The sequence below is a fragment of the Pteropus vampyrus genome, unplaced genomic scaffold, assembly GCF_000151845.1.
Source record: "Pteropus vampyrus isolate Shadow unplaced genomic scaffold, Pvam_2.0 Scaffold84, whole genome shotgun sequence".
NCBI classification, from domain to species: domain Eukaryota; kingdom Metazoa; phylum Chordata; class Mammalia; order Chiroptera; family Pteropodidae; genus Pteropus; species Pteropus vampyrus.
Window position 1 is genome coordinate 4651993 of NW_011888865.1, and position 23023 is coordinate 4675015.

Consider the following 23023-nt stretch of genomic DNA (forward strand, 5'->3'; position numbering starts at 1 on the left):
AAGTCTTTAAACAGACAGAATGGGAAAATTCATGAATTTTCTTGACATCTATAAAGAGAGATATTGCTAAGCTCTGTCTGTTATTTTCAAGAACATTTGAAATTGGGTGATTGTTAATAATTCACAGTCAGGGACAAAAGTAGCCTACCTGTTTCCTCAGAAAATGTAAAATTATTATTCTCTGAAAGAGTCATCTCTTTGCCTCAGCTTAAGCATATTTTGATAAACCATGCAAAGATAAAATAAAGCAAGAAAAAAATCACAATTTTCTTTAGAAGTGGTATCTTTGTGAGAATTTTCTGCCAGCATATCTTAAATGTTTAAAAACAGGAGTGAAAACTCTAAGCATCTTACAACCACACATACCTAAAACTTGGAATGTACTCAACGCACAAGCAGGTTTACCTGTATTATGTGAACCATTAATACTACAGCTCAGCACAAAGCAGGCCATCAAATATTGTTTCCTGTTGTTTACTTCTAGATAGCTTATAACGATCTATCATATTGAGCTTTTCCCCAGATATGTTAGTTGTTTTCCAACACATATTACTTTCTATAAAGGAAATTTGGTTCTAAACATTCCCAGGAAAGAGTCCATCGATGGAGCGATGGAGAAAGACTAGTCATAGGACACTGACAGCGGAGAATGTACAGCTGTACCGCCAAAGAGCTGCCTGTTACCTAGGAATTGGTTGAGTCTGTTCACCAGTCCAGTGATGGGCCATGAACTAAGCTGTGGATCCACAGGTTGCGGCATTTTCAGCTGCACTGACTCGCTCCTGCAACAAACAACATGTAGTTACTCTTTCTGAGCCCAAATTTCTCATCACAACAATTACATCTATACCTAAATAAAGATGCTTCATGAAAATTCTCATAGTTCAGACCAGTGGTTATGGGTATAATGCTGAAAACCAGAGAATACAGCAAAAGTCAATTTATGTTATGAAGAGAAAATCAAATCCAATGCCACCTACTAACACTTAATCCTAGCATGCAATTTGAATCGATCATGATTGTGTCTGGTTCCTCTTAGACAATCACAGGGCTATGCTAAATGGCCTGAAATTGAGGACACTCCAGAAGGACACTTTCATCTTCACTAATCACGAAAATGCTCAGCGTCTAAACATCCACAGCTAGGGCCTGAGAAGCTTAGCTCGGGCAGGGATTCTGCTTCTGAGGACCCAGGTCCTCTAAGTGCACCATACAGCTTTTCCATTTGAAGTTGGAGTCGCCCGTGTGCTAGACCTGGAAACCCTTGATGACCCTCCCTTACGATTCTTCTTCACCTGCTTCCACTTTATGCTTCTCTGAAATACTGATTTCTCCCCCAGAATCCTGTCATGACTTTGAGTCATATGCTCAATGTGTTTTTACATTTCTAGAAATTAAAATTAGGAGTGGGAGATACTTACATATAGACCCCGCAAATAACACCCCTGCCTGACTCTTAGATAAAACAACAGAATCCTTTAAAACTTTTCAGAAATGGATAAAAATACATGTGTTATGAAAGAGGTGATGTTAGAAGTTATGCTCTCATTTCGGCATCAACGATCCAACCAGTTAGAATTTACAAACCTTTACTAGAAGGGCAAACTTACTTTTTCAACAGGTTTTCAAAATGCTGTAAAGAGAAAAACAAAAAAGATAAAGTTTAAGTATACATCACTAGATTCGTAGTGCAGACGTTTCTTATTTCCAAGGGCGCGGGAACTCAAATTTCAGCAGATTGTATTACATACATGGAAAAAGAAAGAGAAAATGAATTGTAGAGATTCCCAGATTTCTTATGATTGCCAGGTCCAGATACAGATACATATATCTTTAAACAAACTTCTTTGTTGTGGTAGTTCAGTAATTAAATGTATTTCAGGAGAATTTTAGAAGGAATTATTCTCTGGGATTACTTTTTTCCACCTACGTTTTCACAAACCTTTGCTATTCTTGTGTATGCCAAGAATGACCCGTAGTCATTAGCGTCACCGAGAAAGGTAAAACTCTTCTCACAGCTTCAGCGAGCATCATCCTAAATACACGTTAGAATGCAAGGAGAAAAAATATGGACATTTTCCAAGCAGCCCCTTGAGTGACTCTCCACTCCTTAGGCCTCACCTGGAGCAGCTCCATGTCTGGCTTATGGCACATTTCCTTGAGTTCCTCATACACTTCTCTTAGGTATGTCCCCTTTAGATACATACTGTCTTTACTTTCCCTGAGTTGTTGAAAAATCTCCTTGCTTTCCATTTCTATTCTCTCTAAATAATGTCTCTCTTCCGTGTAAAGCAATAGATGCACTTTTCGATATTCAGCACGAATCATCCTCTTCCGCAGAGTCACATTATCCTGAAATGACAACGTATTGATTAGATCATATAGTTAGCTGATTTTATCATGTCCTATTATCTATTAGATGCCTGACCCTTAGCAATTCGACACATTCGTTGACAATAGAAACTTAGGAACTCCTATTTGAAATACCAAATATTCTTTCATAGAATAAGATAGGATCTTTCTAAAATATTTACTTCCAGGTCCACAAACTAGCCTCTGCCCTTACATGTTTATCTGCCTGATATCCCCATGAGTTTCCAATTTCAAATGGTCCTTTCCAGCAACATAATCAGAGAAAATCTTCCTAAACATTCCACAATTTCTTTACTTTGGAGAAACCCTGTGTTTATCTCATGCACTAATTGCTGTAATCCCATGATGATGACAGAGATCTTTTTATATCTGTTTCTGTGTTATAGTGTCATCCAGGAAATAAAATTTTTTAGCTAGATATTTTGATTTTAGTTAGAAATCCCAACGAAGGGACATACTTCTCGATACATGATTAGATGGGTTCCTTTGGCTATTAGTTAACCACTCATAGGAGACCGTAAACATATTTTTAGCTCAAGTTCTTAGTATATAATCACTGTGTGCCCCAAGCTGGTGCTGAAGGAAACAATGCCTTGCTTACCTCCCAAGTTTTGATTTTGCTGGTCTCTCTGTTTAGATTTCTTTGATTTTCCTGTGTCTTTTCCCACACAGACCTCATTTGCTCCAGGAGCTTTTTCTGCAAAAGAATCATAAATGTGAGCATCATAGAAGGTGATATTGAAAATTTCGGATCCTAACCGATAGAGAGGAGCAGGGATTGTAAGATAAATGACAACCAAGGAGGGCAAAGAGCCGGTGCATTCTTATTAAGTCTGATTTTCTAACATGAAGGACCTTTATAACCACAGAAACCAAACCTACATTTGGACAGTGTTTCACCGTGGCGGAAACTGGCGCTCTGACTTTATGTCACCTAACCAATTTTCATTGAGTAAATACTGTGTTAGATTTTAGTTGTGCTAATGCTAGTTCTTATCTCCTACAATCCTGTTATTTTAGCTAGAAGACAGGGTTAGATTAGATTTGGCTTTTTGCAATCATGATTAAAATGGCCAATAATCATCATTGAAATTCACAGATTTGTCCATCCCAGTCTTATACTGAATTATCACAATTCCAACTATAATCAACATCATTCATCATCACCATCAACTCAAATTATAAGATTTTAAACTGTAGTTTATCCCAGTGCCTTGCACATAATGCTAGTTAACCTCTGCTTTATATGTTACATGAATGAATAGTAAGTATCTTCGCTTTCTTTCTCATAATCTCTCTGATAGATGATCCCCCAGATTCAAACTTCTCTCATAGCCATGGCTTACCCGGTATTCCTCAGCTATCCAATCAATGGAGCAATGTCTGTGAGCTGCATGCTCCTTGGACTTACTGCAGAGCACACAGAGCAGGTCCTTGATAACCTCACAGAAGAAGCCCTTTGTTCGCATGTGTACCAAGCAAATCTCTTCTGCAGAGCCCGGTAAGTCGTGAGGTCTTGCCCGTCTGGCAAGGAATGTCCGTGTCCTCAAAACGATGTTGGTTTTAAAGTTCACTTGAGGTGATGTCGTCCAGCACATAGGACAGTGAGGAGGACGTGGGGCTTCCTCCCAGAAGATACAGAGACAAGGCATACAAAAGCTGTGCCCGCAGCCTATAGTGACTGGGTCTATGAAATAATTCTTGCATATGAAGCAAGTGAATTCATCCTGAAAAATGTTGGAATCTATGTTTCTGTGGAAAGAGAAGAGAAAAATTATTTCATCATGGGCCTTCATGAAATAATAACAGACATGAGATGTATTTACTTCCTGTTCCTACAGCTACACAGGTGTATATAGCAGGATAGGTATGTAGTATATGTAACCGAAAGCAGATGTTGAGGAACAGAGTCCTCCCGATCTTCCAGCATATTGATTTGTCAAACTTAGCTTTCCTATCAGGGTCCTAGCTCCCTATACCTTTCTGATTTTACTTATGTATTCTCTTTTCAATAAACCTGGAAATCAGTAACTCATATCTGCTCTCCAGCCACAGAGAGTAAGTCACATTTCTCCTAAAACAAGCATTCTTATCCCTTTCCCACTGATTGGTTATATGGCCACTTGACACTATTTGACCACTGAGATTTGAAGGAAAGCTTATTAGAAAGATTTTGTAAACGGTCTATTTGCTCCTGAAAAGAAACATAAGATTCAATTGTTTCTCTTCCTGTGGACAGTGCTGGAATGTGATGCATAAGGCTGTCATTTTGTGACCACAATTTGCACTCGTTTAGAGACCAAAGCATACACCCTATGGACGATAGAGAGTTGGGATTTTAACAGTTGCATTCGGGCATTAAATTAATTAGCTCTGGAACAGAATCAATAAATGTGAGAGGAATTAAGGAGATAGAAAAAGTATTTTACATAAATCATAATAACATTCAGGCAAGAATCATCAATGGATATGAAAACCATTGTATAAAACAGTATCGGCTCAAAGCTTGTTTTTATAAACTCCTCACTTTATTATCATCAAGTAATATATTAAATTATTTATTTAAATTTAAAAAATACACACTTTTGGTTAGCTTAAATTGTTAGTATTTTTAATTATAAGGTTACTGTGATCTTCACTACTCTATGAAAACTTGAATGGGAAGGACTGCATATTTCCAAGGCTGAAAAATTATTTTTGGTCCAAAATAGACACGAACAACTGATTTACTGAACGATTATAAAATCAGCTTTAAAATACCTCTCTGAACAATGATTAGCAATGGGGTGATGATGCCCATAGACATATGTAAATAACAATTTGTAAGAGAAGACTTATGGATTTCTGATTGATGATCATAACATTTTCAATGATATAGATCATAAATCCATTTACTCAAACATGCCTAAAATGAAGAGACAGTATGAGAGACAAGAAGAAAGGTCAGAGAAGCCCTGTGTAGAATGGGTTGGAAATTGGCCAAGAATTCATTGTGAATGTAAGTGTTTCTCGATCTATAACATTAATGACAATGATAACATTAAAATGATAATAGTAGATGCTAATACTTCTTGTTTTCTAACTCTAGGCTTTGGATTAATTCCTCTTATCTGGATTGCCTATTTTAATGTTCTCAATACTATCAATTCATTTTCTATTTTTATCAACACTTTATAATGAGGAAATTGACAAAGTGTGACTAAAATAAGTTATTTTTCTAAAAATCTCTCATTGAATAAATGATTGATTCAGTACTCAGATATAGATCTTACTGACAGGAAAAAAAAGAAACTTTAGTGTCCAAGAGTAACATTTAGTCAAGCAACAGTTCCTAACTTCTAAACTGTACTGACAGTAATCCATTATAAGATATGGTAAATAAGACAAAAAGTTTCATGGGTGATATAAAAACAATTTTTTTTTTAAGGAAAGTTTTTATATTTATAAGGATAAATGTGTAATGTGCTATGGAAACAGATAAGACCACCTAGCATTTTACCTTTGGTTACACAGTCATGCCATGCATGCATGCACCAAATTTACATAACCGAATTTACTTGTTTTTATGGCCTATCGTATTTCATTAAGAACATCTTCTCTTCACATTCTACCCTATTTTCAATACAAAAGGTTAATTAAATTTAAACTAAATGTTGTAAGTTTATTCAGATCTTACCTACTACATTCATTTTGAAAATTTCAAAGCAACTGAATTTATCTCCTATATCAACTGTGATGCATTTAAGAAATTAACATAAAGAGATTAACAATATACTCATAATTCAGTTACACTCCTTATCTAGAATTCCCTTTTTCTATGAAATAATGTACACTTCAAGTCAAAATGTTTGTCAGTAGCAAATGACAATTGTTTTAAAATGAATGGATTTGGCTGCAATACAGATTTTTTTGTTTTTATACTAGGTGAATTAAGAGCACCTTCCCATATCTAAAACATCCTCATATGAAAGAATACCAGTTTTCTGTGGGTCTCTACAGTTCCCAGACACTTTCCCCAGCAAAGCTCTAACTCTGTCTGACTCTGAAAACTGTAATCCAAGTCTGCAACTGAAAATTGACGAGACATCGTTTTAAACATTCGACCTAACAATGAGTCTTGAGTAATTTAATTTCTCAGTAGACCAGCATTCTACATAGAGCTGATACACAAACATGCACATAAACACATATACACAGGCAGCCTAATATGAATAGCTTAATAGACATGGATAGCTAAATTAACATCATGGCAAAATAACACAATTAGCATTTATTTTTTGCACCATCTAAAAAACTGCAAGCTGCCTGGTAGCAATCATCTTCTGTACCCTCACAATTACATATGAGCAATCAAGTTACACAAAAAATAATAGCGGAAAAATAATCAGATTAATTTATAAAATATATAGAAAGAAAGAGATCGTATCTAATAAAGTAAGCTAGAGTTGTGACATCGTTTCTACTACTCGATTCTTTGGGAACTACCTAAACAGACATATGGATTAAAGTTCTTATTTTTAAAAGAAGATAGAAATTGCTTTTATGTAGATGGAGTACTCACCTATGGGCGCTGTTCATAGATATTTCCATTCTTGTTCAATAAGTAATTCTGTTTAGTTCAAGGATTAGGTGCTCACCTCCTGGTAGCAGTTAAACTCCTCCACAGCCCAGCCAACTCCAAAGGGTCCTGGAGTAGAATGAACTTGGCCCTTCCTGTTAGGTTTTATAGATCCTCTGAAGACCACACCCATTTCCTCCAACTGATTAAATTATCAAACCTTTGAAAAGGTGTTGGTGTACATGATTGGATTTTTGCAGAGAAAAACACACCCTAATGCCAATGATTGAATTAAAAACTTTCTAAACCTAGTTAATCAAATTGCCACATTCAATCTCTACTAAAAAGCCATGACTTGAGTTAACCTATGTAATCTATGCATTTGTTGTTTTTAAAATCAATTAACCCTCCAAATAAGAAGTTCAGATCTACTTTTAAGAAACTATCATTTAATTCTAATTGTATCAACTCATTACTATGTGTTATATTCGGTTATCTGCCTGAATCTGCATGTATTCTTCCGTGGTATTTCTTGAGAAAGAGAAGTCATCCGCATTCTATTTAACAACCCAGTGCAGTCACACTCTTGCCCCATAATGCCACTTACTGCTCTATACCTTATAGACTTGTCAACCTCATCTAAACTAAAATTCTTTGAAATTCTGTTTTTCATTGAGTCTAACATGAAACTTTTTCCTCTTAGTTTTTTCTTTTTTTTTGTAACACACGACTGCATCTTTCTTTCTGTCTAAAACTTGGACAAATGACAGCTTTTACTGGTTATTCCTTATTATGCCTTTTTTCTTATTACCCTGAATATTCTCTCATACCCTCTAATTGTCATTAGTCAATACATATGTATAATTTAAAAATTTATGAAGTTTTGTGGATTTAATAATCACATAGTAGGTGTATTGTACATGACTGAGTACTAAAAGGAATCAGACATTTTAGTGAAAGAAATAATATGTTTTCTTTTAAGTCTAGAGCAACTATCTCCTAAGGCTTTCTTTACCTTCGCTAAGTTTGTATCCAATTCAGTCTCTTAGAGACATTTTTATAGTTATTCAGTGAGGGATCACCGTGTGTCACCCAAAGAGGGACAGTAGAAAGGAAAATTTAAAACACTCTATTTCTACTACATCCAATGATCAGTCATCACAAATATGATCTTCTCGTATACAGCCATGGCTAAGAAAAGTGACCTGCAATAGTCCCCATTGCTCACAGTTTTGCTCTTTGAGATTTCAGTTTCCCAAGGTCAACCGTCATCCAAAACTATTAAATGAAAAATTCCAGAAATATACAATTCATGAATTTTCAGTTCTGTGCCGTTCTGAGTATCGTGAGGAAATTTCACCCTATCTTGCTTCATCCCGGCAGGGACCCAAATGACCCGTTTGTCCTGAGTATCCGTGCTGGGTACATGACCCACCCGTTAGTTAACTCCTCGGTTATCAGACCCAGTATAGTAGTGCTGTGTTCAGATAACCCTTGCTTTACTAATAATGACCCAAAACACAAGACTAGTTAGTGTTGCTGGCAATTTAAATATGACAAAGGGAAGCCGTAAAGTGCCTCCTTTAAGAGAAAAGTGAAAGTTCTTAACTTAATAAAGAAAGAAAGAAAGCCATATGCTGAGGTTGCTGAGATCTACAGTAAGAATAAATCTTCTATCCATGACGATGCAAAGAAAAAAAAGAAATTTGTGCCGGTTTTGCAGTCACACCTCAAACTGCAAGGGTTACGGCCACAGTACATAAGTGTGCTTAGTTAAGATCAGGAAAAACATTAAATTTGTGGGTGGAAGACATGAACGGAAAACATACACAGTAAGTCCTCACTTAACCAGGAAATGTTGCATTAACCGATGGATGGAATAAAACCTTAGCGTTTCCAGTCTAGCGAACCATCTCCACTTCCTTGTAGGAAACTTGCTTGGATTAATTCTTGAGAAATTGAAAATATATTATGACAAATAAGTTTCTAAAGCCAAAATTTATAACTCATTTGTGAAATTTAGTCACTGACATGTCTTATTTGCACACAGGTACAGATGCTGCCCATTTTCCATTCTGCACTAATTAAAATTCATTTATCGTGTGATGAATCTGTAATGCCTCTTGGCCTCTGAATATGCCAGACTATCTTTTTTTTAGTATTATTTAATTTTCTTACCTTTCATTTTACCTACTACAAACCCAGCCATTTTTTCCCCTAAAACCCCATTCAATAAGAATTTTGTTGGAAATGGAGACTGTGAAGAGAAAGGAAGGGAATAACATGTAACATTGGCATGTAACATTTTGTAGAAAGCTTCTGTCATATCCTTCCTAGAAATATATTTTCCTTCCTGTCATTATCTCTAATTCTTTGGGGAAAATGTTGACACTTCTTTTTTGCAATGGCCTCCTCTTTGCATATTGGAGGCCCATCGTTAGCTCGTTTTTAATTTTTACAAATCAGCCTAGTGCACTGGACACATGCGTATCTTAAGACCTCTCCAGGTTTTCTGTTTCCCTGCCCTTACTTCACTGTGCCCTGCAGCAACTCACACAAGACAGGACATGGAGCCAATTCACAGGTTTTCCTTCATCGACCTAGATATGAATGGAGGTCACTCTACTCTTAATAAATAGAAATGTTTGACTCAAAATCATGCATCTGGACCATGTCCAAAGTCCAGTAACCTTCCTAACATTTCCAGAATTCTGAAGAACTCAAGTCCTTTTGGTCAAGTAAGGCTCTGACCTTCCTCAGCAGTATTGGTTCTGATTCTGAATCCTTTCATAGGTGTGAGTTAACAGGGGCTATTCAAGTCACATAGACAAAATTATCCCTTTCTTTGAGTTCACTGACAAAAATCACTCAAAGGTGCTCCTTACACATCACATCCAAGACTTTCACAAATGTCTTTTCCAGAAATTCCTGCTTTAGGAAAAGGCCCGATCTCCCCAAACAACATATCTTTGAATGTCTAGGAATTTTAAGACAGGTTTTATGGCTCTTACAAACCTCATTATTCTCAAAATTTCAAGTAATGTTCCATCAGGGTCCAGAGTAATACACACCAATAAGAAGAAAAAGCGGTCATTCTGAAAAATTGTAATCTAAAGTACCGAGTGACAGAAAATTGCTCAGGCTCTTTTTTACCCTGGATTTCACCCTAGGACAAAGAAAGGCCCAAATCTATGAACAACACAGCAGGAGCTCACAGGAAAATCTTTGAGACTCTCTCTCTCCTGCCTCAGGATCAAGAAAGAGGCACCAGTAAACAGGAAAGCGTGGGGGAGTCCTATTTTTTTCTCATTTTCTCTCCCAGCCCTGGGCCAGACCTAGTCATGAAACAGCACTTTGTGGCAACATTAAAATGGAAGAGCGGAAGTGATGACATGGGCACCTATGGCCCTGAGAGAGTCCTTCCTTAAATATGGAAGAATTGAGGAAAGGGGCGCCTTTAAGTCCAAGGGTCAAATGCCAGGATCTTGACCTATCACCACCCTGCCTCATCTGCAGGCCCCCAGGTTTTAGATCCCCTTATCCATGCAGTTGCTGAGGGAAGATGGGAAGAATTACCTTTCAGCTCCCCTTTCTCTGCCCAGTGCTTTAGGAGCTCCCAAACCACAACTGTCATATACTGCCCAGCACATTTGGAGACAAGGTTCTCTGATTCCTTTGAGAACTGCCCATCCCTGGGGACCCTGGGTGCTGTCCAAGGTGAAAGCATCTTGCAGATGTCACTGGAGCATCCCCCTCTGTACCCCAGGTGCCTGAAGCCAGTTCCCCCGAGAAGTCATTCTGGAAAGAAATGTGACCTACAGCCTTCCAAAATGTCATAATGCCGGCCACCCTACCTCTCCAACGTCGCCACTATTATGTTTTCCCCCTCCATAATTGTCAGAGGGACCCTAGCCATGGCCCAGTATAGTTCTGGGCTTTGGCGGGTGGCTGGGGATTCCGGAAGTTGCGCTCCATGGTCCTGAGGGTGTAGCTAGTGCCGCAGAGGACAGAACAGGAAGAAAACAATTTTTTTCAAGTAAGTAATGTCGAGAAGGGGAGCTGAAAGGTAATTCTTCCCGTCTCCCTGCTGCAGCTCCCAGAATTGTTGGAAAGCAAGAGCAGAGAACTACTAAGTGCCAGCACCTAGGTCCTGCTCAACTGCAGCACCCTTGATGCCCCACGTGGTGTCGCTTTGTCCCCAGTGATGCTTGCACTGGCATCAGAGAAATCTCGGGGTCTCCAGGCTCCAGGGTAGCTATCCTTCGGCCTCCTGCCCACCCTTCTGCCTGGAGGTGAATATTAATATATTAATATTTTTAAATGCTCATCTCATGGTAGTGATTGTGATTTTATTTCTCTGATTGCAAATAAGATGGAGAATATTTCCACATGCATTTCTTTCTTGCCTTGAAGTAACTGTTTCAGACTTTACTTATTGGAAGAGTGCTGTATGTATTTTTTTTTACAGATTGAAAGCATTCTTTACATGTTTTGGACAATTATCCTTTACTAGTTTTAAGTGTTACAGTATTTTTCTCTCAGTATTTTACTTCCATTATTGTCTTTTGAGAATGAAAATTCTTAAAATTTTTGAGTTAAGTTGATCGATAGTTCCTTTATGAAATTCGTTTCTTTTTGTTTCTTCATTAAAAAATTCCTTTCTATCATAGAATCAAAAAGATATTCTTCTATATTCACACCTTTTAAAATGATACATTTGTTTTTCATATTGAACAAATCTGAAAATAATTTTTAAGAAAATAACATAGCATATTTACTGGGAAGTCTGTCTTTTAAAATGCATTTGCCATGCCTGCCTGTTCAATCACAAAGCAGATATCCATATAGCAAGTGAGTTTAAGTTAGGCTTTCTCTTTGTTTCCTGTGGTCTCTTTGTCCATCCCTGTACCAGCGTGACATCTCTTAATTGTTACAGTGTTGTGAGATCATAACATTTGCCACCGATATCTCAGAACAACTATTCGATGTTTTCACCCATGAAAGAGCACTGCTCTAGTTTGCTGACATCTAGCCCAAAATCTATATGTCTTCAAAATGTATCCCTAGCGCATAGTCACATGGAACACATTGAAATCTTCTTATCACATGACATGTTTCAAAAATTTTAAATACATTCCAAAGTAACATATCTAAAAATATGAATGCAATGTCTTCTCTGAATAATCTTTAAGAAAGTAAATTAAACTCGTTTTCACCTACCTGTATATGGAGTAGTTTTAAAAATATTGTCTGTTTTCTGTATTTTCCAAGATGAAGAAAGGTTTTCTCTAACTAGTTTATTATTCGAGAAATACACTAATTGTATTTTCCATAAAAATAATCTATTATCCTATTTCAGGGAGGAATACTTGACATTCTCTTTAAGATCTTAATTTCCATCATTATACTTTTTCCATTAACATTTAAACAGTCCCAGGGGGATTGCTGGAACATCTTGCCTCTTACTACGGAGAGGTTGGGACAGCCTTCTCTGGGTAAATGGGGGAAAGCGTGACACGGTCTACACCACTACAGAGTTCCAAACGAGCAAGTCCTTTCCGATTTGCACTGTGCCTACGCAAAGACCTGATCGCTTCTGAATTTTTGGTAATAAAAAATGGATGATTTAATGTTACCAAACTGTCCCGCTTGGTGCAAACAATCCCATCGCTTACAAATCAAAGCTCATTAAGGAGGAGCGACGCGCTGTTAATAACCCGAGATTGCTGTGACCCACCAAGTGACTTGCTTTTGCCAAAACAGGCCGAATATTTTATGGCCCCTTTCAAGTCAAAGAAAAAGAAATATTTAAACAATCTTGCTGAATCTAATTTTGTCTAGTGATACGTTAGTTCTCAGGTGTAAGGGGTTTACTAAACCTTTGTATCTGTCGATCAGCCTAATGCAGTATTTCTCAAACATGAGCATTCACAAGAATTACCTGGAATGATTGATAAACCCCAGATTTCAGGCCACACACATAATTTTTGATTCAGTAGGTCTTTGGTGTGAGACAAGAATTTGAATTTCTAACAAGGTTCAGGCGATGCAGATGCTAGTAGGGCTGGAACCAAATTTTGAGTACTGGTCAATCCTTTTATTCCATATTATCCTTAGCGTCTCCTATCCATTTGTTCATTTTATAAGTCTTTTTCAATGGCTAATAGCATTTCTTTTAATGACTCTTCTCAATTATTAATCAGAAATGTTTGGAACCATATGTATTTCAAAACTTTCTCCCTTTCAGAAATGTAATTTGCAAAGATACTTTATATTATGCAAGCTGTAGCAGAGATCATCACATACTGTAATTATACCTTATTGCCAATAAGACAGTATCCTTATTCATTAATTATGCATTAATCAAATATGTGTTTAGCACCCATTATTTCCTCCACATTGTGTTACCTGAGAATATTGCAGTGAACACTATCCTTTGCAATTTACATTATTGTAAATGAAGAGACCAGATATTTGGAGACCTCAGTGTCATATAGGCCTACCCTAATCCTTAGGTTCAGTGGAGATTTCCCCGTCAAATCATTTTTTCCCTGGAAGGTGAATCGATGTGTAGAATAGACTAGATCAAAAGGAGGAAAGAGGCGCTTTAAGCCTGACATGGGCAATATAGATAACCAAGTCTGTCTATGATTGGAGCTCTGTATTCCTGCATTAGATAGACCATTAAGTTAGAATCCCACATGTATAATTTTATATTCCCACCAAGCTCAGAGAACAGGTGAGCAATCACAGCATATAGTCTAGACAATGTGTAATGTAAAAAAACAAACAAATATTTTGCAGTATCTTCATATTTAATAACAATAAACAAGGTTACATTAAAGTGGTTTGCTTCAACTGAGGAGAGACCCCTCCGATAACAGTCAGGCTCCTGACTTAGCCCTCCTTATGTATGGCCAGAGGTAGTGAAAGGCCTGACAGGGAAACTGAATGTGCCATTGGGGTATGTCCAAATGAGAGAACACCTTGCAACATCCACAAAACTCACACTTCCATTGTCAACATCAAGGAACACACCAACCCTACCAAGAGGTTTCTCTATGTACTGACGAGTCATCGGGGCGGTGGTCCAGAGAGTGTATCCATTATTCTCCTTCACACATAAAAGAAGAAATGTGTCATGAGATTCAATCAGGGTGCCATTCTTCCTTAGCCAGGACTCCTTACCGACCCCTACGGCCCAGTCCCAAGACCTGTCCACAGGCATTTCCCAATAATGTTTGCCAGAGGTGAAGACCTGGACCCCCCATGCAGCAAAACAGTTAGACGTTCCAGGATCCAGAGCAGCATAGAGACTGCCACGCATAAACCTCAGACTTCTCACGTCATCAAACAGTGTGATGTTGTGATTGGTTATTTCATTAGTGAAGAAAATTTCCACTGTGGACAGAAGAGAATATTCTAGTCAAAACCAATATTAAAAATAAAATTGTCTATGATAAAGCACATCTCCTTAGAATCTCAACAGAAAAAAAAAAATTCCAACATTAGAAGGGCAGTTCTGAATGGAAAATATTGAATTCAATGGAACCGGCATATCTCCTGAAGAAACAGATACTTAATTACAATGGGAAAAACTTCTTAAAAATTCAAAAATCATAAAGTACAGGGAGGTCATGTCTACTTCCGGACGGTTATTTTCTTGACACCTTAAAAGTTGGACACTTATGCAGTGCCTCCGAGTCCATAGCAATATAATTTACCTCCACCACCCCTTCTCAGAAAGAATTACATCTTAGACTAAATAAACAGTGATCACTTTACCAGGTCATAACATTCCAGTTAAAGTAAACAAATCGACATTGAAAAAGAAAACCTAAAAGATATCTTCTTAGAAGTGGTTGCCTACTAAGAATTGTCTGCCTTTCATCACTGGTTCCACCTGGAGGCTCAGTCTTTCCCCTTCTGCTAGATTAATGCTCCAGGTTTAGGTTTACCATGGAGCTCTATATATGGCCCCATCGACCTCCAACTTACTTTATTGTTGTTCATAAATTCTTGCTTCCTGCATTTAGTTTTTTATGTTTATGTATTTTTCTGATCACAACCATTGAAACACATTATAAATTCATTTACTAAGAAAGTTTAAAGCAAAAGTACTTTGAAAATTTAATTCACTGGCCTTATCTACAATTGGAATATCTTGAATTAACATCGAGTTTTCTGTGACTCAGTGAACAACTGACATTTTATGTGATAATAGTTTTAGGGCTCAAAGAGCCCTTTTTTGGAGCATGTTCTTTATCTCGTTATATAAATAATCAAATTTACAAGTAATTGATAAGGCCTAAGTCACACCTATCCTTACACCAGCTTTCATTTTCTTTTCCAAATTATAGTGACTTCATGTCTAAGTAGGACTATGCATGCTTCTATCACTCATCAAAACTCATTACTGAAGGACCCTGCCAGGTGGTCCCAGCAATGGGGTGACACTCACCTCGGTAGCGGTTGAGCCTGTCTATCAGTCCAGTGATGGGCCATGCAGGGAGTTCTGGCTGCAGGGGCTGAGGCATGTGCAGCTGCACCTGTTCGCTCCTGTTGGGAGGAAGATACATTTAATCTTTCTGGTGGCCGAGACTTCTCAAACATAGTATTTGAGAAAAGTCTTCATCTCACTGACCAATCTTCATCAAAATCCCTTTCTCCACAATCGTGAGATAAGATTGTGCCATTTTTAGGGAATCTCCCTCACTTTGCCTGTTTCCACCCCCATTTCTCAGAGATACTTTCCTCTCTTATTTAATGCCTGGTAATATCTAGTTCTTGCACTACCACTAATTATTGATTTTAAAATCTAAAATTATAAATGACTACTCTTCTAGAAATGTCTGCATTGAGTCCGACAACACATACCTCCCTCAGCCACAAAAGGGAAAAAAGCTAACTTCTGATCAAGGGAACAGGAAACCATATTCAGCAAAACATAAATAGATGTACACACAAACAATTGGGAGTAATCTGAGACATTCTCTCTTCACTTTGTTAGAAGTAGCTGGATCTCTTTCACAGCCCTCAAGAGCCCCAGTTAGCATTAAACACCAAACTCACCTTCTCAGTTTGTCTCCTAATTCCTGTCAAGGAAGAAAAGAGAAGTTTAGATTTCTTCAGAAATAGGGTATTCTGCCAACCAGTCCCGGGGTTAGGGAAGTTCAAAAAAGTATTAATCATTACTACCCACACACTGTCTTGTAAATTTATTTTCTTACTCCTTAAAGATAGTCCCAGCATAACATATTGTCAGAATCTAAATTCTTGATGAATTCAGAACCGTGACGGTGAAGAGAGAAAGAGAGGACAAAGGTAGTGCTGCCACCCTCGGCTCTCTGCAAAGTTGTCTAATCCTGAGGCTTATAATATGCCCCAAATTAATAGCAAATGAAACCAAGGACATCCCAACAGAAGAAGGAATTACCTAGTTTTCACCAAATGTCTCCATTGGCTCAACTGTGCACCAAAATTGAATGTGCATGAAAAAGTTGTTCCCTTCTGGTGTTTAGGGAAACAAATGGCATAAGTTGACTTAGGATGGAAAACATTCCCTTGGGAATATCCATAATCACACTTCCATTAAGCTTATTTGTCATGGTTTGATCAGGAGTTGCAGTTTGTCTATATCAATTTCATATGAGACAGACCCACCCTCCCAACCACAGACGTGGAAGATGAAGAAATATATTGTGGTACCAAATAATGAAAATCCAGGGGATCCCAATAACAAAATATTTCCAGATGCATGCTCAATTCCTACCTGCAGCAGCTCTACATCAGGTTTATGGCACACGTCCATGAGCTCCTCATACATCGCTCTTAGGCTCATCATCTTTGCAATCATTTCAGCTCGACGTTTCTCGAGTTGCTTAAACATTTTGAGGCCTTCCTCTTTAAGACTCTTTAAATGTTGTTTTCCGTCCTCGTGGAAAGCCTGACGCAGTGTCTGATAAGCAGCCCTGGTGATGTCTTCATATCGATACACATAATACTGCAGAGAGATGGATTTCCTAGATCACATACTCAGGCCAACCTAGCCTCCTCCACTTAAAAAATCTAGTGCGCTGCTTCAGGTTCTCTACCAGTAAGCTACCTACATTTTAAACTCGGGTCCTCCCACTTGTCAGAAACCACAAACTCATTTCTCAGAGGTACTTGCCTCTTCTTTCATTTTCCATTATTTTTAACTATCCCAAAAACCAATCCTGTCCTTCTCTCAAACCACTTTTACCCACTTTATGAGTTCCTGAAACAACAACTAAAGAAAAGAGCCTCACTGATCATTTCTTTCACACTCATCCTCTCAAATCTGAAAGACTGCATGCAAGCAATTGAAATTTATAATTGATTAATCATTGTATGAACTATTCTGACCTCCGTGTTAGTAAATTCATCTCCAGTGTCAAACCTCCTTACTCCGCAGCCTGGCCTCACCCTCTTAGCAGCAGTGTTGCATTTACTCTCAGGATCAGAAGCCATCAGAAAAGATCTTCCTGAAATTCACACCACTTGCCCTCAAATTGATGTCCATCCGCATGGCCTTTTTCTCTGCCCTCTTTTTCTCTCTGGAATGGGCTTCCTGGGGCCATTGACTCCCAGGTTGTTTTGAAGGGCACTAATCTTCATTCCACTGCATATTCTCTCCTAATAGTTATGGATTCACCCTCTCACTCTCGAATTTCAGTCTTTTTCTTTATTTTTCTCAAATTTTTTAACATGTTATATTTTCTGCTACTTAAAGCAATACCCTTCTCTGGCACCTGCACTATCACTTTTTACCATCACAGGCACGGTTCTTTAATCGCTGTTTACAGTTTCTTTTTGTTCCCCTGCACTCACTGTCCTAATCACATAGAAATATCTATAGTTCTCGATGATCTGTTCTTTAGTTTCTAGAATGTATGGCACCTAGAATGTCTGCTTGAAATACCTGTGGATTTTTAACATTTACTTGTCTTTCAGATCTAGATTGATTTTAAACCTAAGATATTTTGCCTGATACTCTGAATAATGGTTACTAAATTGTCCAGATCACTCTACATGCCTCCCTGAGACATGATGCACATTACAACGGTCCTTTTGTGCAGCAACTGATACATAGACTCTAAAAATCCTAAGAGGCATGTTCCTTAGGTTGAAAACTGGAATGGATTAAGTTTCCTGTTGTTCGACCCATTCGCAAAACATTATGGCACATGATAATTTCAGCTTAAGTTATAGCACATCTATGTCAACCTGATTCAGAAGAAATATGGTTTCAGACTTACCATCCAATGGTCAGATATCCTGCCTTCTTTATAGAAATTTCTTTGGATTTCTTGGATCTTCTCCCATAATGATGTCATTTGGTTTGACAGCTTCTCCTGAAAAATAAATTTTACCATCAGACAAGCAAATAGATTTAGGTTGCAGACCCCAAATGATGAATGTTAGATAAAAAATACTTTAGGAAGCATGGAAGGTTCGTCACATTGACCTATTGGCCCACACTAACGATCAATTTTAGGAGATTTCAGGTGGTAAATCCACACAATATAATGTTGTCATTTGTCTATGAAAACTCATCAGAATTTTATTTAGCATGGCTGCTTTTCAGATAGTGCAGCACCTTGCATCAGAATTTGGAATTAGTGATGCCTGTACTGCTAATTAATTACAATGTACTTTGTCATGCTTCTTTGTCCAGTGTCAGTAAATATTTGCACCATAGAAAATCCTATTTTCTTCACAGCTTGGTCATTTTAACTGGCATTCAGTAAAGAGAGGATTTAATCATCATCATGATCCTCAAACCCTTAGCATCTCTATACTTAACTATTCTATCCCCCAGCTTTCAAAGTGCATCACTCACCCGGTACTCCTCAGCTGCCTCTTCAACGGAGCAGTGTTTGTGAGCCTCGTGCTCCTGAGAGCTAGAACAGTGCGAACAGAGCAGGCGCCTGTCGTCTTCACAGAAGATCCGCTTTGTCTCCTTGTGTGGCCCACATATATTTTCCCGAGAGCTGAGGAATTGCCGGAGACTGGCTTTTCTGGCCATGGACACCAGATTCTTCAGAATAAAATTGATCCTGAAGTTTGTCTGCTGTGATGTTTGCCTGCATAGAGGGCATTGAGCAGGGCTCCCAGTTTTCTCCCAGGAAACACAGAGACACGACCAACAGAAGCTGTGCCCACAGACCATGGTGACTGGGTCCATAAGGTAGTTCAGGCAGATGAGACAGGTGAGTTCTTTCTGGAAGGCTTGTGAGATGTCCGAATCCATTTTTCTGAGGGAAGAAAATCAGGAGTTTATTTCTCTGCCCTGGAGACACAAAGGTCTAAGCAAAATTTGACTCAGATTGTGACTCAGTAACACTGAGCCTAGAGCAGAACAGGCTTGATAGTATCGGTGACACAAATGGAAGCCAAGACGAGGAGAGCCCTGAAGATCTGTAGAGAACTTTATGGCTTTCTCACCTACACTACCCACCTCCTGCTCCCTTTTCTCCTGCATAAATAGGAACCTCCGCTTTGTTGAGATCTTAATTTTTCCAAATAGCTTGAGTTTTAGGAGACTGACCCAATTTATAGCTTCAGGCGGTGGGTTTAGAATATACTAAAAATTCATCATATTGCTCAATGCCACTTGCCGATTTGGCATAGCATAGTTGAAAAGCTTCTATTTTTATCATTTCATGTAAATGTCAGGCATTTTCCTTTAGATGTCCTTTTTTACCTCCTGTTAGAATCCACATCCCAAAACACTTTATTTACTATGGATACATTAAGAGTTAATAAAGAAGGAACTTACCATTCACAAACTGGTTCAAATTCTAACAAGAATCTACTTACATGATTAAACCAACGTGTTGAATTTGCCCTCCTCTCTTTATTAGCTATACCACTCTAATCAAAGAAACTTAAAATTAAAGACAGTGGCTGTATCTTCCAAGTCTTTAAATAACTATCAAGCAAGCACCTCTTTACATTGTTATTAGATATAATTTGGATATAATTATCATAATCAGCACCAAAAAAACAAATGACGCTTTTAAAATTTATTGCCATGTCTATGCAAGTGAAATACAAATGTCCCTCAAATTACTTATATTTCTGTACGGTCCCCTTTCTAGCTACACGATCATTTCTAAGCTTCTTTAATTAAAATGAGAAAGAGATAATATTTCCTTCTCTTTAAAACAGTACTTTTCTCAAGTCTTTGAATGCTTATCTAGTTATATATTCTAGAAAGTCATCTCTCTTGTGTATACAGGCATGTACCACTTTTAGAGTAGACTCTAATGTGTGCCACACATAGAATTAAATATTCCTTAAAAGTAGTCTTAAATCTACAGCAAGTACAAAATTATAAGACATCTGGCCACTACTTTCTGAGTCCTACTAATACATAGAAATAACTAAGGGATACATAAAATAAGAGAACTACAATTAATCATCATATCAATTCCAACACTCACATCAAACCAAATTGCCAAAATAGGAATGGAATCATTTTCACTAAGTTAGCAAACAACATCTTCTATTTTTTTCTTTCTTTTTTTGCTGACAACATCTTTAATAGAAACAAAGTTTGGACAGAAATTAAAATAAGGAAATATTATTGTTTTCTTTTAGGAAAGTTATAGGAACTCTTCCATGGTCAATTGTTTACTCACCTAAGGAGCATATCCATGGTCACAGCAGTGTTTGCTATAGAAGTGACAACGAGAAGTCAGCTCAGGGATCAAGCCTTCTAGTACAGCAGTAGCTTTCAGAAATCTCCCAGCCAGGAGAGTTCCAAACACACTCTGTTCTGGATGAGAATGAGCTTGGCTCCCTCAGTCTCCTTATATTGAGTCTCTAAAGACCACACCCATTTCTTCTAAGTGATTACATTTCAGAGGTCTTCAAAAGTGATGATTAGATTTAGTGAATAATTAGATTAGATTTAGTGAATAATTAGATTTCTTCAAGCAGAAGAAAAGATTAAGTCAACACCTTTGCTAATGTCCCTAAAAATCCTCTGCGAACATAATCTAATCAAGAGCCACTGATTTGACAATGAATCGACTTTCATATGCCACCTTTATATCTGAATTTCTGTACATCATGCATTTTTAGTTTTAACTTGCAAAAGATAGAAAACACTATTTATTAGTACTGATTTTAGAAAATGTCTGAACACTTGGGAATATATTACCTGAGGCTGGTTTAACTATGCTCTGTCATGTACACATGCTTCATATAATTTATTGGTATATTTTCGTACTTTAAAATAAAACTTTAATGTAAGAACACCTCTGGCCACCACTACAGAATAGAGATCCTCCTGCCCCTCATGCCACAGATCAAACCCCCAAAAGGCTCCTCAGCAACAGCAGGACAGGAAATTCTCCAATGGTGCTCCCCAACCTAGCTCAGGGGGAATAGTAGAGAAAAAATGCAAAACCCAGCTCAGGAAACCCCAGGCCAAGGAAGAGGAGTTGTACTCATATAAATTTGAATTTATATCTACTTATGTCTCAATTCATCTTATTCAGGAAGGGGGAGGCATTATTTCACCTTGTACCCTTGAGAATACCTGCTTCCTAGTTACCACAGCTTCCAAATATCCCTCAGGCAGGCATGGAAAATCAGTGGAACCCTGGGTTCTGAAGAATCAGCTCAGACCTCAGCAAAGGCTCGGCTCTGCAGAGAACTTTGGGCCCAGCAACAGTCTGAGTTTTGTGAGAGATAGAGCAATGCTCTGAAGGGTTGGCTGAAGAAACTACCAGGAGGAGAGAAAGGAAAGAGGGAGCCCCAGGTTCCAGGAAGTCCCACTTTTTGCACATGGGGAGCTGGTTGAATCCCCCGGGAAGTCACCACTCCTTGCTTGACACTTTTGCAATCAGGAATTTTCCTGGGTTGAACCAATTAGGGATCAGGTAGGAGGTGGCTTTTGATTCTGGGGGCAGAAGCCAGGGAAGCAGCAGGAGGAATGTCCCATGAGAAGGTGACCCAGCTGAGCAGGTGCCTCGGTTCAAGGGCAGAGTGTGCCTAGAGTGGGTTGTGACCTTTTAGAAGCTGCAAATCCCCCAAACCTCCTGCCCCTGCAACATCAGTGCATGGAGCAAGTCAGATGCGGGGAGAGGTGGGCTAAGGGAATTCTGGAGGGTGAAGTGAGAGACTAGTACAGGATCCTGGTGGGGGTGGGGGGGCACTTTTCCTGTCAAGGTCACTGGACAGAACATTCTCCCCTCTTCACTTCAGAAACAAGCAATGGAGGATGAAAGAGTTGCCCGTGTCCTGATGCCAATAGTAGAGCACTTCTCTGGTCTCCAGAAGTTCCCAATCAAATCTCACAGGCAGAGAAGTTTACACAACTGCCGCTTCCTGAGCGTCTCCTGTCAGGGACTCCCATACACCCTGCCTGAAACAGAGGCTGCCTAGCTTTTCCCCGCTGGTTTACTTTGCCCCGGTGAACCACGCCAGCACCATAAACAAGGGCCAACCATTCTGTCAACCCAGCCTTCCATGTCGCTACGAAAGTATATACTATTTGTCGAAGTGGAAGAATCAAAATGTTGATTGACAGTCTGTATATATTTTAAATATTTGGCATGTGGTATGCAGAGCTCAGTAGGTACTCTTTCCTTGACTGCACAAATATTAGAAGCTGGCTCTAATATCGCGGCGCAAGTTAACGGTCAAAATAATGAGCTAGGTGCACCCCGCACAAGTCCATAGGTGAAGCTTTCCATTAACACCCACCTCCCAGCCCAGTGCCTTCTTTGAAAATCACTTTGGTCTCTTTTTACTATTTAGTCATAACTCTTACTGTAGAAAACAGAAACCCACGATAATAGAGGAAAGTGACAAAGAAAGAACATTTTTAAATGAAGATTTCATATCTGGACTCTCTGCCATACTGTGACGTTGAAACCCTTCCCTGAAGCATTTTTCACCAAACAATTCAGCTGTGGCAATGCAGAGATTTTGGAAGGGGTGGGCGTTACTACCTGGTTTCTAAATCTTTCATAAAGTATGTGTACATATTTCAAATAGGTGATGTTAGTAAGTTTCTACAATTGTGATATGTAAAAATAACCTTTAATTCCAAAA

The 23023-nt window shown here is 38.4% G+C and overlaps 2 protein-coding genes across 2 annotated transcripts; both read right to left on the bottom strand.

Moving 5' to 3' along the window:
* Positions 1–622: 622 nt before the first annotated feature.
* Positions 623–6963, bottom strand: LOC105294214 (tripartite motif-containing protein 43-like). Its single transcript, XM_011363303.1, is given in 5 exon segments — positions 623–805; positions 2122–2352; positions 2975–3070; positions 3720–4125; positions 6935–6963. Coding segments are annotated over 5 exon segments (945 nt in total).
* A 6875-nt stretch (positions 6964–13838) lies between these two features.
* Positions 13839–20671, bottom strand: LOC105294215 (tripartite motif-containing protein 43). The gene is made up of 7 exons (XM_011363304.2): positions 20599–20671; positions 18795–19209; positions 18211–18306; positions 16704–16934; positions 16004–16026; positions 15393–15490; positions 13839–14332 (listed from the first exon to the last, which is right to left on the bottom strand). Exons 1-7 carry the CDS (start codon positions 20613–20615, stop codon positions 13839–13841), a joined length of 1374 nt encoding a protein of 457 aa, XP_011361606.2. The 5' UTR covers positions 20616–20671.
* Positions 20672–23023: the final 2352 nt, after the last annotated feature.